General features: G+C 35.2%; 2 protein-coding genes across 3 annotated transcripts; one reads left to right on the top strand and one right to left on the bottom strand.

Annotated features, from left to right (window-relative positions):
- Positions 1-694: 694 nt before the first annotated feature.
- On the bottom strand, positions 695-4,627 carry LOC107424121 (12-oxophytodienoate reductase 3). Its single transcript, XM_016033843.4, has 5 exons — positions 4,332-4,627; positions 3,984-4,124; positions 3,296-3,426; positions 2,747-2,929; positions 695-1,594 (listed from the first exon to the last, which is right to left on the bottom strand). The coding sequence occupies exons 1-5, from the start codon at positions 4,403-4,405 to the stop codon at positions 939-941; spliced, it is 1,185 nt and encodes a 394-aa protein (XP_015889329.1). The 5' UTR covers positions 4,406-4,627; the 3' UTR covers positions 695-938.
- A 2,388-nt stretch (positions 4,628-7,015) lies between these two features.
- Positions 7,016-14,915, top strand: LOC107424124 (uncharacterized). Of its 2 annotated transcripts, XM_048478802.2 has the most exons (20): positions 7,016-7,466; positions 7,806-7,955; positions 8,414-8,736; positions 8,974-9,156; positions 9,256-9,339; positions 9,437-9,496; positions 9,865-9,909; positions 10,205-10,404; positions 10,609-11,088; positions 11,163-11,289; positions 11,415-11,612; positions 11,767-11,856; positions 12,330-12,392; positions 12,926-13,000; positions 13,092-13,142; positions 13,281-13,358; positions 13,612-13,746; positions 13,926-14,033; positions 14,106-14,171; positions 14,632-14,915. In XM_048478802.2, exons 3-20 carry the CDS (start codon positions 8,428-8,430, stop codon positions 14,698-14,700), a joined length of 2,421 nt encoding a protein of 806 aa, XP_048334759.2. In that variant the 5' UTR covers positions 7,016-7,466; positions 7,806-7,955; positions 8,414-8,427; the 3' UTR covers positions 14,701-14,915. The 2 variants fall into 2 exon arrangements, with proteins under 2 accessions (XP_048334759.2, XP_048334758.2); XM_048478801.2 differs by lacking the exon at positions 7,806-7,955 and having other exon boundaries at positions 7,017-7,466.
- The last annotated feature ends 686 nt before the right edge of the window (positions 14,916-15,601 follow it).

Here is a 15,601-nt window from a genome sequence, read left to right as displayed (position 1 = left end):
TTATTTATCTCAGTGAAATCATTTTCTTTTTTTTTCTTTTTTTTCTTTTTTTTGGAAAATTGCAACTCATTAGAAATAGAGAGATTTCATTTCTATCAAAGTAAAACCATAATTTTTACATACAAATGCCTATCAAATCAAACTCAGATCTATGTAATTAAACATTAAAATAAATAATAATGGGTAAATAATGGAGCGGAATTTATTATTCTATCTACACTTCCAGACATAATTTGATATACAAACATAAAGTAACGTTTAGATTTTTTTGTAGTAAAGAAATAATAAAGGGCTAACTTTCTCTGCATCAAGTTACAAAAACTTTACTTAGATTTTAGGAATTCATCTGCATTCCTGCTTTATACAGATGTTTTGGGGAAGATGAAGTTTTAAATCTGTTGAATACGCGGCTGAGTTGGGCGTGCCAAGTTTCTTTCATTTTTATTTATTTATTTTAGTTCTAGTTCAGGTGGATATATAAATGGATTCAGAACATGGTCGGACAGAGAAGAGAATCACTTTTTCTTCTTTTTTTTTTCTTCTTTTTTTTTTTTTTGGGGTAATTATCAATTATCTACCCCACTGAAATGAATCAAACTTTAATGGGGATTTTTATATAATAGTCGATGTAATATATTCTCTTTTGTTTTTTAGTATATAGTTTAGTCCATGTAATTATATATATAAAAGATAATTAATAAATGTTGGGCAGAATTTATTATTCTATCTGTTCCAGGTTCCACTCTAGCCATACTACATTCGGTACAAACACTTTTTTTTTTTTTTTTTTTCGGTGAATACATACGATACAAACATAAGTTGACGATTACCAAAATACATACACACATAATATATATCCAATCAAAAGCGTGATAATGATTCTCAACGTCCTTAATTTAAGGATTACCAAAATATATATACATATAATATATATCCAATCAAAGGCGTGACAATGATTCTCCACTTCCTTTGCTAAGGAAAGGATAATCTGTGTACCCAATAACAGGGTCCTGGGTGTAGAAAGTCTTCCTAATATACCTGTTCAATGGTGCATTCAGCTTAAATCTCAATACCAAATCTGGGTTTGAGATAAAAAGACGACCATAGGATACCAAATCAGCATCACCATCTGCTAAAGCTTGCATTCCGAGCTCCCTAGTGAACCCACCACTGCACATAAATGTTCCCTCATAAGCTTTTCTCATGCTTCTGATCAAGTGAGTTTCCTCATCTTCAGTGCCGGGTCTGCCTGATTCTGTCTGCCCATAGGCTGTGTACCGCGGCTGAGTTACGTGGAGATAAGCAAGTTGTGCTGCATTGTTTTGTTGGAGCTTGTTAAGCCTCTCTATCACTGCCAAACCAAGGCCAAGTGGATTGGAATCGAGAGCATCAAGATGATCAATTGCTGGTGAAATTCTGACACCAACTCTATCAGCACCAATGGCTGCAACTACTGATTGAACCACTTGCATTAAAAATTTGCACCGATTTGTGACTGATCCACCATATTCATCTACTCGGTCATTAATCCCATCCTTCAAGAATTGGTCTATAAGGTAGCCATGTGCCCCATGAATTTCAATTCCATCAAAACCTGTGTATATTTAAGATCATTAAATACTCTTACTTGTAATGCTATCTTAAAAGTTTATGTTTAGCAGAAATTTGTTTATTATATGTAGCGGCTGAAAAAGCAATGTAACATTCATGGTAAACCATTGTATGGGCTTGTTCAGATTAATCTACCTCATCCAATTTTGGCAAATGGTGGCTAAAATAACCTCAACCATAACTTAATGAATTCTGAATTATCTTACCATTAGTTAAATAAGTGCTAATATTTACAAATATTCCAGTCAAAGAGAAATACTGTGCCATTGTAAACTTTCCATGCTGTGATCGACAAACAGGTTCTTTTGAGCAAAAAAAAGGTAAGAATGATGCATCATTGCACTAAGTATATTTACTGCCCAAGAGAGGTCCACAAATACAAGAACAGGAGTCAAAAGGTATCACAGTGATGTATAATATCATACTTCTGCCTAATTTACTTGGCTTTTTCACGGTCAAAGAGAAATACTGTGCCATTGTAAACTTTCCATGCTGTGATCAACAAACAAGTTCTTTTGAGCCAAAAAAAGGTAAGAATGATGCATCATTGCACTGAGTATATTTACTGCCCAAGGGAGGTCCACAAATACAAGAACAGGAGTCAAAAGGTTTGTATGAGCAAAGGTATCACAGTGATGTATAATATCATAATTCTGCCTAATTTACTTGGCTTTTTCCTGGGTAATAAATTACCACATAGGAGAGAGAGAGAGAGAGGGAAAAAAAAAAAAGAAAAAAAAGAAAAAAAGGAGAAAACAGATTTGACTCACACCGTAAAACATGTTACTGTAAAGCAAAGGAACAATGCTCATCATTGTATGAAATCATTGTTGAACACCCTTTGGTCATATGCATCAAACTCAGCAAGGATAAATTTTACTTTAAGTTTGTGAAGCATTTATGTGGTGTAAAAAAGGATAATACAAGAACGAGAAAACAGATTTGACTCATAGCCACACTGTAAAACATGTTACTATAAAGCACAGGAACAAAGCTCATCATTGCATGAAATCATTGTTGAACACCCTTTGGTCATATGCAGCAAACTCAACAAGGATAAATTTTACTTTTAAGTTTGTGAAGCTTTTATGTGGTGTAACAAAGGATAATACAAGAACTGTTGATGATGACTAACCTGCTCTAATAGCATTAATGGCAGCCCGGCAATACTGCTCCACCACCAGTGGTATTTCATAGGTTTCCAGGGCCCGAGGCTTTGGATATGTACCATAGGATCCATCAGGCAAGAGAATTCTCCACCTTCCTGTAATGGGCGTGCTTGTAGATGATATAGGAGAACCCCCAGCAGGTTGATAAACTGTACCATTGATGAAAACAAATTTCAATTTAAGATGGTTAATGCTTTAACGATGTCATATTAAAAAGCTAATGATTAACTACCCTGTGAAAATAGCAGTATACCAATTGAGTAGCTAATAATAGGGACCTTAATCAAAAGAGAAATTTGAATACAGTGGAAGTAGAGAAATTAAAGACACAAAAAGCTCAACTTTTTTGGCTTAGATGTATGTTGAAAACAAATAAATACTACTGGTATAAGCTCTAAATATTAAGAAAGAAAATGTCAAATTCGAGTGTTTTAATGAGAGGCATTATGTGGTGTCCAAAACGAAAGAAAGAATAGTGGACATGTAGCTCCATGGTGGTGAAATGGGAGCATTACCTTGATGAGAAGCACGGCCTACGTGCCACAGTTGGCAGAAAATGATACTCCCTTTAGCATGAACCGCATCCACAATCTTCTTCCATGACTCCACCTGTTCGTCTGTGAAAATCCCGGGGACATGTGGAAAACTGCTTCCACCACCCCAATTTGTATAACAAAATCCTTTTAGTTCATGAAAAATGCTCAGGCTTCAAATATCTGTATAGAAATCCTCTCCTCTATTAAAACATAAACAACCTTTGAATCGACCATACTACATCAGTTTGCCAAACGAATCGCTAGAACTTTATTCCACTATGATTATATAAAATTATTAGCAGTAACTACTAACTCCTTTTTTCTTTTGCATACTATAATATTTCTGTTTTTTCCACGAGATGGCTCTTTTAGAATTTACAGCAGTAAAAAGTATCTGCAACTAGAAGTCTAAAGCCTCCGAACTAAAATTAAAGTCAAAATTCAGATGTTGAAGACGACCCACTAAATGCATAATCCAAAATCCAAAGACTCCAAACTGACTTCGACAGCCAATCATATTTAGACGCAAGAGCACATTACTCATTAGAATTTAGCCCCAAACCACTGAACCCACTTGGAGAAATCAAGATGGACGACCAGGTCACCCACTAAACCATAAAGGAAGTAACTTTGCAAACAAACAAAAAAATCAAAATCCCGATATTACCCAGCAGCCGTGTTGGAGATCAAAGTTCCTTCGGTGATGAGAAATCCACCTTTGGTTGACCTCTGGGAGTAGTACTCAGCGAGAGCCGGCTGCGGAATCCCATTCAAGGCTCTACACCTTGTCATGGGCGCTAGCACCACCCTGCAACCACACCAATAAGCTGTAATCAATCAAAATGCTCAAGGACAAATCCGTTACAGGATCATCTTTAGACCGTACGAGGAAATCAAAAAGTCAACCCATTTTCCATACCCGATGATATCAGACTCAGACGATCAATAATAGAGAAAAAAACAAAAAAAATAAAATAAAAGAAAGAATTGGACAGTGATGAGTGAGTGAATGAACCTGTGAGAGAGACTGAACTTGCCCATCTTGTAAGGAGAAAAAAGGGTCGTCCCTTCTGCTGAACCTTCCACCATTTTTGCTTTGATCTGAGAGATCTCACCAAGTTTATACACTGAAAAAGTTAGGCTGAGTGTGCGTTTTTCACTTTGTATGAGTGGCTGTGTTGGTCGGTATGAGAAATTGAGAGGGTGCTTGTGCTGCTATATTGGACACGGCAATTCAACCAGTGGACGGTCGATAAAGAAAGCCGAAGTGGGTCCCGTTTGGCCTACTGAACAATAATTATTAATACCAATACCCACGACACGATGAACACGTGAGATTCGTGCATTTTCATGGAACGATTTTCACCATTGTTATCAAGTCGTGCTTGACTCTTTGCCTGGTCGGAAGCCCTGTTAAATGTTGACTGGGCTTCATCAGAAATTGGGCATAAACTGGGCTTGGTTTGATCATTAATGTTTGGGCTTAATCGTGGCCCAGTTTTTTAGATCTTGTGATCATCAATCATAGCGGATCCTCCGTCTTCAATCTTTACCATTTATCGCCCCATCGGATCTCTAAGTTTCTTGTAAGTGATGAAAAAACATGTTGTAAGCATTAATTTAGATATTTATTTATATTTTTCGTATGGATTTGTGCATAATTGAACAACATTCTTTTACCAATAATAATAAAAAAAGAAGCCAAAAAAAAAACATTCTTTTGGCTTAAGTTTAGGCTTTCTGAGGGTTGTTGGAAAAATAAATTATTTCCTTCTCTGTACAAAAACTGTGCTACTTATTATTGATGTACTATATGGTAATAAAATCTGAGTAAAATTTGCAATCTCATAAACAAAATATCATGATCAAAATCCTGAATTTGATTTTATAATGTGGTGACTTTGGGCATAATACAATTCAATTATCAAATTATAGCAACAAAGAAAATATATATATTCTTAGCATGAAAGTAGGAAATAAGAAAGATTGGAAGCAATATACAAGAAACACAATCATTCAAAACTTGCCATGAAAAGGAAGGCTCGAAATTTAGTCTGAATAAGCAATATCCTTCTTTTTAACGCAAAAAATAAATAAATCAAAGAAAACAAAGAGTCCTCCAAAATGGAATAGAAAACCAATATCGTTTTCCCATGACTTGCTGAAATCTAATCAACGGTCCACTCTAACTTGGAATTTTATGGTGGTTTGACATTCCTGCCCATCAGCCGCCTAACTTCCACTTCTTTAGAACAACGGGGTGTATGGGGGGTCTGAATGTTCACCAAAACGTGGAGTGTACAAGCAACAGGTAAAGTTGGGATTTTCTTTTTAAATTGTATTTATTCAATATAAATAAATATTATTTAGTCATGAGATTCCGGTAATATCCTTATCGTCATCATCATCATACAAAGCCAAGGGATTGGATTTGATTTATTTACCCAAGTACCCCCCCCCCCCCCCCACCACCACCCACATTCCACATCCAACAGTTGAAGACTGGTCATGTGACAGCAAAGTCAACAGCTTTGAAGAGCTCTAGATGTTACTGTTTTTATCTCAGAAGTATAACTTGGTCAAATTCATCACTTTTTTTTTTGCTTTTTTTTATTAAATAGATACTGCAACTAGATCCATCAGGATGGGATTAAAAATTTAATATTTTGTATAAACTTCTAGTTATATTACAAACTTAACTGCTTTTTGGAGATGGCATTCATATTGAAGGGACAAAAGGGTATGATGGGTATAAAACTACGCTGGTTATCAAGTTTTATTATTATTATTATTATTAAACGACGTCAAACTCATAGATTTTAATTATTAATAAATACATATAAATAAAATAACGAATTAAGAAATTAAATTGACAACATTTATATTTACTGTTCCAAGTCACGATAATAATAATGATGGTAATCTAACTTTGCCTAATCCGCCCACCATGCCCCGTCACACCCAAAGAAAATGGCAGATTTTTGGTCACAATACAAGGCTGAAAAACAAAATTGTTTCATGGGATTGGAATAACATGAGGTAATAATAGAGAGAGCTAATTATTATTTATGCAAATAGGAAAAAGAAAGAACAAAACATCATTATTTTAATTTTAATAATAATAAGAATGGGTCTGCAAAGGGGAAAAGCTATCCCTACAAGGGTCCTTGTGTACAACAATGATGGTGTCATGTTGGTCATGGGATGGGATGGGATAGACCTTACCTATTTTATTAAAGTTACATGTGGTCCCTTTTTATTACAAACAACACTCCTTGAAAGGGGATGCTTTTTGTCACCCCCATCATGCTTCATATCCTAACGCTCATTTTTTTTATTTTTTTCAGAAAAAAAACAAGAAAGAAAGAAAAATGGATTTGACCAATGACTCTTCCCCTTCATTAACGCATCCTGTTTCTCCACGTGGCAAAATAGGAGTCATTGATATGTTTGCTGTGGCCAGGTTTCTGTATACACCCAATATATGGTGCAGATTTTCCTATTCTAAAATCTCTCCTGAACGGCGCTTAGCGCGCCGTGTATATCAGAAACAAAACGCCGCGAACTAACAAATTACACTGAGAAAAGTACAAAATAAATCTGAAAACGTAGATTAAATTACAAATCTATATAAGTATGTATATTAAAAGGGAAAAAAAAAAAAAGAATGAGGAGCATTGGATGCCTTGTTACCAAACACGATCTCTCACACGCGCGAAAACGGACGCACGTGATAATAATACAGGGAGAGAGAGACCTGAACTGGAAGGAAGGGAAGCTCAACTGACCGTCCCTTTCTGTTTGCAATTTTGCAGCTCTTTCCTTATATTTTCTTGTTTCGACACGCACGAGGCTTCCTATTTTCTTATTTATTTATTTTTTAATAAAAAAATTATTAAAAATATAAAACTATCTATTAGAATTAAATTAATTAAAAAGCTAATTAATTTAATTTAATTTAATTTAATAGTAAACTTCCTCTCTTTCCTTCACTTCCGTTGCGTTTCTTTTTACCTTTGAGAAACTCGTCCAGCAGAAGAAGAAAAAAAGCTTTGTTATGGCCGCCTGAGCTCTCTCTTTCTCTGTTTAGCTTTGTCTCTCTAAAATTCTCTTTCTCTCTCTGTCTCTTCAAGTTTAAGGTTGTTCAGAGGTGAGTTCATTTCGTTAGTTCTATATGGGTGTAGCTGTTATTTTTGTGTTGCATCCAATTTCTTCGTCTTTCAGCTGCTTTTTTTAACCCGACTATGGAAATTTTTTTCTCTTTTTCTTTATCCCTTTGAATTATAATCTTCCCCTTTACTTAATATTATATATATATATATATATATATTTGTGATCTTATTTTTTTTAATACCATAGATTTTAATTTTTTTTTTTCTTGTTGATTGGTGTGCTAAAAATCTTTCTAGAGATTCAGTTGTAAAATTCGTGCTTAGTAGATGACATAGAAATTTGTTGTTTTTATTTTTTCAATTTTTTTATTTTTAAGGAGGTGGGGCGGCGTTGAGGGGTTGCTGAGCTTATGTAACTGAAAATAGCTGTACAGAACAAAGTTAAACGGATCGATTTTAAGAACCAAAAATAATATCGAATCTTATTTGCTTTTCGAGCAAAATTTCATCTTGGGTTTGATTAATAGGTAAGATCAAAACCACCATAGGAAGAATGTCTTTGATACTGTGTATATACACGCAAGCTTAAAGCTTATGTCATGTCTGTGTCGCTGTATGCAGAGGAAGTAGGGAAACTCTGTACGAGGTTAGATATGAAAGAAATGCTTGGGAAGCGGTTGGGATGAGATAATTAGAGATTAAAGTTTGCTATTTTATTAAATTTTTTATTTGTAGCTTGACAAATGATTGTTTGAAAGTTTCCGTCTTGAAGAATGTTTGAGCTGAACACAATCGATTACTGAGTTTTTATTTTTGGGTATAATCGGGAGATTTTCTGGGTGATAAGGAATTAATAGTTATTGGGGTTTGCAGATACTGATGTCTTAGTTACTTCTTAAAAATTAAAATCTAACGGGGACGATTATTAGATTGTTCAGAACAAAATTTTTCTGTTTTTCATTTTTTATTTTTTATTTTTTGACAGGAGCAAGACTTAGAATGACTAAGAGCGAAGAATCAGGTAGTCCTAGTTGGGGTGCTTCATTTTTTATGCAAACAACAGAAGATGTGGCCAAAGCTGTCGCTGCTGCAGCTGCTGCTGCCACTGCGGCTCATTCTCCTAGGCCATCTGTGGTATTTTCATCAAAAGATGAAAATGGTGGAAGCCAACTCCAAAAGATACAGCGCCAAGTTGCCAGAATCCTGAAAGGCTTCTCACAGCCTCCTCAAGTAAAGTCAGGAACTTACAACCCAGAAGTTCTGACTAGCCAGAAGCGTCAATGGGCTAACTTTCAGTTGCAGTACTTGGTATGCTTTTTTGTTTAAAGTCGACTACTTTATTCTTGAGTTATTCATCTGAGAATGAAAAAAACTGTGCATTGTTTTTGGATCATGGCTTGAAAGTGGTTTTTGTGAATGCTTAGGCAGTTCCTTTTTTCATTTTTTCATTTGTTCATTTTTCAGATCTCATAGTACGGTGCCTTATAAAATTAGAGTTGGCAAAGTTCTAGTTATAGTGTTTATTTTTATTATATAAATGTGCAGGATCATAGGTCTTTAAAGGAGCCAACAAGACTTTTTGAGAGCATGGTAGTTGTTGGGCTTCACCCTAATTGTGACATTCAGGCACTGGAAAGGCAATATATTGCAAGAAAATCTGAAGGTTCTGGAAAATTGAGAAGTGCCATTAGTTACCAAACACGTGTAGAAGCCAATATTGAACCTCAGGTTGGGATATTTGATGCTAAAATGCGCTCTTTGTTTGCATTTTGGTTTGAGAAAGTGTTTCGAGTAATTGGATATGAGTATATTTGTTTTTACTTCCAGGTGTTATTTGTTTACCCTCCGGAAAAGCAGCTGCCTCTTAAATACAAGGATCTTCTTTCATTTTGCTTCCCTGGAGGTCTAGAGGTTGGGTCTTTACTTGACGGGTCTTTTTCCTTATATCTTTTTCTATTATTGGTTTGTTTCTTATGACATGTCCTATGATTTGTGAATTTAATTTCAGGTTCATGCTGTTGAGAGATCTCCTTCCATGAGTGAGTTAAATGAGATACTTCTCGGGCAGGTATTATGCTACAGAGACCTCCTATTATCAGTTTGAAAATTCTTTTCAAGTTCCCTCCCCACATGTTCATACCCATTGTAATTATTTATGTTTTCCAAGTTTTTGTCTTCATACGGTTATAAGGTCCTGGTACAAATGACCATGTTTGGTTTGTTTTGTCCTGATGACCAGATAGATTACCTTTTATTAACTTGATGACCTTAGACTACTTGGGATTGCTGACATTTACCATTTTGAGCAAACCAGTCATCTTATACAGATCTACCAACCAGCCACCATGTTTACTTTGTGTATAACATAGCTATGAATTTACTGGGTTGAGGTATTACTTGTCAGATACTTATTTCATTGGTGATAAAATAATGCAGGAGCACCTTAAACAAAGCGATCTGTCCTTTGTGTTCCGGTTGCAGGTAATATACAAAATGCTGTCTCATATTCTTTCTATACTCTTGCATATGTATTTACATCCTCCTGTTTTATAGTAAGACTTTTTTCGAAAGTGTTATCTGCTGTTTGAGCTGCAGACCCCATGTCCTTTAAAGGTTTTTGCTTTGTTTGCATGACTGCATGGATACAATCTTTTAGCTTGATCTTTAGGATTCTCTGTTTTCTTTCCTGTATGGATACAATCTTTTAGCTTGATCTTTAGGATTCTCTGTTTTCTTTCCTGTGAGGACCCATTCTAATGCAATATTGGCTTTGTAGGTTGCTGATGATTCAACGTTATATGGATGCTGTGTGTTAGTCGAAGAACTAGTACAAAAACCTTCCGGATTGCTTTCCATAATTTCAGATAAACAACCTTCCTATCCATCTCTGAGCCGCCATATACTAACCACTCGCAGATGTTATTGTATTCTCTCAAGGCTACCTTTCTTTGAGTTGCATTTTGGTGTATTGAACAGGTTTGTCTCTATATTTTGTTCAATACTTTTGAAGAAGCATTATATAAAGGCTGGCTAGGGATAGAAATGCTTGCTTTGATTTAGAAGATTCAGCTTCATTTAGTGTTTGGCCAAACATATTCTTTATTATATTCAAACAATACGATTTATGTTTCTCTTTTTGATGTATTTTTTTTATTTGACATTTTTGCTACTTTTCTTCAGCATATTCACAGAAGAAAGGCTAGAAAGATTAACAAAAGGTATCAATCTTTTAGATTTAGAATCCCCAGAGGATTATATGAAAGAAGAAAGTTCGGAAGAAAATACAGAAGAAACTTCAGATAGTGATGATAGAGCTGCGGAGGACATGGTTAATGGTACAGAGGAGTTTTCCCAACTGGGAGATTCTACACATGGAAGAGTTACAGATGATGGAAGTCACTTAGAGCATCAATTGCTTGACGGGGATACACACTTAGTGAAGAAAGGCATAAATAGTGATGATATTCTTCCAGCTGACCATAAAAATGAAACTCAGATTGTAACGGCCAGAAGAGAATCTGGTACTGCAAATGCTGAAAACTGTGATGTCTATGTGGATGAGTTTGTAACGAACAAGCAAGCACTGGAAAGACGATTTCCAAATGCTGTTCTTCCACTCCTTCGCCATTATCAGTACGAAAGCTCTGAATCTTCTTCCAGGTAAATCCTTCTAGGTAAAACCTGGGTGACTCTATGTTGTTGTAACCAAGAATCTAAAATGATGTTTTATACAGTTTTCAGGGTTCTCCTAGTGAGGACAGGAATTTTCGGAGTGACGTTGATGATACTGAAACGGAAGAGGCATCTTTCTCTGGCCAAGATGAATCCAGTGACCTTATTGATATTCTTGAATGGGCCAAGGTTAAGAATGGTTTTTTGTTTTCGACTGTGGATTTTTTTTTGTTTTTTTGAAGCTCTTTGAAACGGTAGTTTGTGACTTATATTGTCTCTTGACAGTTGATATTCCTTTTCTCCTGATTTTACAGGCAAATAACCATGGGTCATTACAGATTATATGCGAGTATTACCGGTTATGTTGCCCTACAAGGGGGTCAACACTCAGATTTCATCCTCTGGAGCACCTGCATCCCTTGGAATATCATAGACCAGAAAAAACTTTTATTCATGTTGCTGGTTCAACTATTGATTTGAGGTCATGCAATTCAAGTTTGGAATATGCTGAGGTAGATTATGGTTATACCTTACTCCAATTTTATGTTTGTGGTGCATTTGGCCCAATTTTTTCCTTTGTTATCTGATACTTTTTTGCACTTTTTATTGCTCATTTTAGAGTTTGTTGCTCATTCAAAATCTCATAAAGTTTGTTGGTTTTGTCAGGCACACAGTGCACTTTTGGCAGAAGAGGAAGCAAGTGCATTATCAATATGGGCTATTGCATGCATATGTGGCTCCTTGCGACTTGAATATGTAAGTTACTGGCCCAACTTTGAAATCAGCTCTTTGCTGTTTTGATTAATTATATGAATCTTTATATTGTGCATTTATCTACGTTCCACTTTGCCAATATATTTTTCCTTTTCATAGGCCAGTGTTACCCAATTGAGTTGTTGTTAAGGATCAGGATGACTCTATGAGATTTGATTATTTTCAGTGTGTATGCTTGTATATGTAGCATCTGTGAATGTGAACCGGCGGGAATATTCATCCTGCACATTGTATGTCTACTAAATTATATGTCTACTAAGTGTGAAGGGGGAGTTGGATATTTAAAGGATGAAAGACTCCTCTTTAGTCTTCAGTCATCTACTGTACTGTGGCAATAGCAAAACAAATGTTTAATCAGGCTACTTCTGTTTTTAGTTCCGAGAATAAATAGTTTTGTTGTCTGAGAGGCCTACTTGGTGACTGAACTGGATTATTGATTCTCTCTCACTTTGCAGGTATTGACATTGTTTGCAGGAGCCCTGTTGGAGAAGCAGATTGTGGTGATCTGTTCCAATTTGGTATGAGTCATTTTTCATATCGAGTTTATAATGGTTATTGGTCTCCTTGGATTTTCTTTTGCTCTCACATATTTCAGAAGAATGTGTTCAATTGTTTAAACGTTGCTTAGTGTGTATTTGAAGTGAAGCTATTCTTCCACCACCCTTGGAGTTGAGTGTTTTGCTATCTTGATGTGAGTTTTGAGTACTTAAAAAATGTTAAGCTAGCTTTGGATGGCTCCAATCAAAATCATGGTGCCTCTTGATATATTCTGGCACATAAGTCCTTGGGCTCATGCAATAGGCAAGAGTGACATGCTGCTAGTCTTGGAGTTATTAGTAGATCATATTATGTTTAGTAATAACTAGATCATGTTGCTAATTTTTCAAAATTTAAAGCTAGATTTGGGAGTTACTTGCACTTAATAGCAAAAAAATTTCAATAATTTTATGCGAATCATTTTTATTTATTTATTTATTCATTTTAATTTATTTGTTTCCCTTCATGAAGAAGTACTAACTACTTTTATCATTAAAATTACTTTGATATGCAGGGTACTTTATCTGCTCTAGTATTGTCAGTTATCCCTCTAATCCGTCCATATCAGTGGCAAAGTCTACTTATGCCGGTATGGTTTTCTCTAGCAAGAAGTTTCTATGTAAAATAAATGAGTACATTACTCTTGCTCTTTAACTGTTGTTTCTCATTCATCTTTTCAGGTTTTACCAAATGACATGCTGGACTTTTTGGATGCACCTGTTCCCTACATTGTTAGTTTTTTAATACGTTTTCTATTATTTATGCTCTAGTATAGTTTGTTATGCTACTCGTCATATTCATTCTTTCTTTGGGTTTGGATTTTTATTCGGATGTCTGATTAGGTACTGACAATCAATTCTTCTCAATAGGTTGGCGTAAAGAACAAAACCAATGAAGTACAGTCAAAGTTATCCAATGTAATTCTAGTTGATGCCAACAAGAACCAGGTAAGTACTATGTTTCAGTTGTTATCTAATGCTACAATATTCAGATCTAATGGACTATCTGTTTACTGAATGTGCTCATAGGTTTATTTAAGCTTTCAATATATGGTTAATAACATTAATCACCTGTTAAGAAATGGTTTCAATTAAATCTATTACATTTCCTTGATGAACGACATTCATTAAGACTTGTGTAAAACCCTTCTAGCCTCCTTATATCTGACCCTTTTTTTTTCCCAATTGGATGATATAATAGGTGAAGGCACCTACTATACCTCAACTGCCACAACAGAAGGAATTATTTTCATCCTTAAGTCCATATCATGCAAAACTTGTGGGAGAAAGTTATTTGGGGAAGAAAAGGCCTGTATATGAATGCACTGATGTACAGGTGCGCTTGTCTCCTTTGTGTATATACAATGTTGCTTTTCTTGTTCGATTATTCTGTAAAAGTCATTTTCTAGAGTTTTGTTAGGAACAACGTATGCATTTCTCTCCTCTGTTTTTCTCTCTTTATTTCTCTTAAAAGAACTCCAGTGTTGTATTCACAAACTTCGTTGTTCCATCTAGATTGAAGCTGCCAAGGGTTTCCTAACAGTGTTAAGAAGTTACTTGGATTCTCTTTGCTCTAACCTCCGTTCACATACAATTACAAATGTACAGTCCAATGATGATAAGGTTAGTATGTCTCCCATTGGTGGCTCCTGAGGCTTCTGTAGAGTCCAAGCTTACTTTTTCTCGAATGTACAGGTATCCTTGCTTTTAAAGGAGAGTTTCATTGATTCATTCCCTAGTCGCGATCGACCATTTATGAAGGTGTGTTTTGCCCACATAATTTTGTATTTCTCTAATTTAAATTTGACACACTTCTCGTATTGGTGATATATTGTTAAGAAAATAGAATGAACCTAGGCACTGGGAGAGACATCCCAGTGCCATATTCTTAACTTAGGACCATTGTCATTCAAAGACCCAGGTGTTTGTTTCTGTATTCTTGTTGGCATGTGTTTAGGATGTTTTGATCAAAGACCTATGAGGTTCCTTTAAATTGTTGAGACAATAAGCTTGCTATTTACCCCCGTTTTGACCTTTTGTTTTTGGTGAATCCCTTTTTTTTTAAACCTTGTTATTCTGTGCAAGTGACTATTTTGATAGATTTTCTCGATTCATATCTGTTTTCTTGTTGTTACTGTTTAAGTTGTGGAAATATTACCTGGAAGACATACTGATAATTAGTTTTTTCTTTTGGCTTAATGTTTGTCCAATTGTAATGCAGCTTTTTCTGGACACACAACTCTTTTCCGTACATACAGATCTTGTTCTATCTTTCTTTCAGAAGGAATGAGTATAGAGCCAATTAAAGATTTTAGCATATAGTCTGTGCCCTCATATTGTAACTTGAACGTAAGTTCAGTGATGCATAATGTATTAAATTATATGACTTTGTATGTTGAAATTTTCCCTTGCTCGTAATGTTGCTGCCCTTTGTATTATCACTCTTAACTTGTACATACGGTTTGTTTTCATTATATATTGAAGAGGCTAGCCATTTTTGTAACATTCTACATCTCAAAATCCATATTCCAAAACATGCGGACAGGATTAGCACTTTGGGAAAAGATAAAAAAAAAAAAAGGTGAAAACTTTATTCCATTTGAACTGAGACTAATTTTTCAGTCGCAAATTTCTATTCTTCTTTTAGCATAGAGAATCTGAGATTTGTAAAAAGCCAATCATTTGTTAGTCTAAAATCTGGTTGATTCAACTCTGAAACTTTAGGTTTCGGCATCAAACCCTTCTAGTGAAGCTATAACTATAAGAATTTCTTAAGAAAGTGTACTGCTATGGGCTTGGATTCCTTGGTTTAAAAGAGGGAAAAAAAAATAAAAGTGGATTTGGGTTTAAAAGTGGGGTAACTCTTTAGAATCACCTCTAAACCTTGTTACTTGCATAACTCTGCTCTCTGGACCATCCGTTATCTTGAAAATGTTTTGCGTTTTTGTAAAGATAGGACGTGAGAGTCAGTGAATTGACTTTGCTTTTAAGTTCTCTGAAATGTTGAAAATGGACTTAGAAAATAAAAGAAAGAAAAAGGAAAGAAAACTTTACTCCTTCGAGTTCTACCATGCTGAGTCATGGTTTGGCGAATTTTGCCTTCTGGTTAGGAAAAATAATAATAAAGATTAAAGCAAGGGAAGTGGGATTATAAAATGAGCGAAAGAAGAAGTATTAATTGTTAGAAGTGA

The sequence above is a fragment of the Ziziphus jujuba genome, chromosome 7 (genome assembly GCF_031755915.1).
Source record: "Ziziphus jujuba cultivar Dongzao chromosome 7, ASM3175591v1".
In the NCBI taxonomy this organism is placed as follows: Eukaryota; Viridiplantae; Streptophyta; class Magnoliopsida; order Rosales; family Rhamnaceae; genus Ziziphus; species Ziziphus jujuba.
The sequence above is the reverse complement of the archived record's forward strand: the minus strand, read 5'-3'. Positions and strand labels throughout refer to the sequence as shown.

Excerpts from the sequence above, each read along its gene's own strand:
- LOC107424124 (XM_048478802.2), top strand. The coding sequence starts at position 8,428 with ATGACTAAGAGCGAAGAATCAGGTAGTCCTAGTTGGGGTGCTTCATTT. Across the intron at positions 11,290-11,414 it reads ATATTCTTGAATGGGCCAAG|GCAAATAACCATGGGTCATT; the intron begins GTTAAGAATGGT and ends CTGATTTTACAG. Across the intron at positions 13,747-13,925 it reads ATGAATGCACTGATGTACAG|ATTGAAGCTGCCAAGGGTTT; the intron begins GTGCGCTTGTCT and ends TGTTCCATCTAG.
- LOC107424121 (XM_016033843.4), bottom strand. The coding sequence starts at position 4,405 with ATGGTGGAAGGTTCAGCAGAAGGGACGACCCTTTTTTCTCCTTACAAG. Across the intron at positions 3,427-3,983 it reads ATCTCCAACACGGCTGCTGG|TTTTCCACATGTCCCCGGGA; the intron begins GTAATATCGGGA and ends TGGTGGAAGCAG. Across the intron at positions 1,595-2,746 it reads CATTAATGCTATTAGAGCAG|GTTTTGATGGAATTGAAATT; the intron begins GTTAGTCATCAT and ends AAATATACACAG.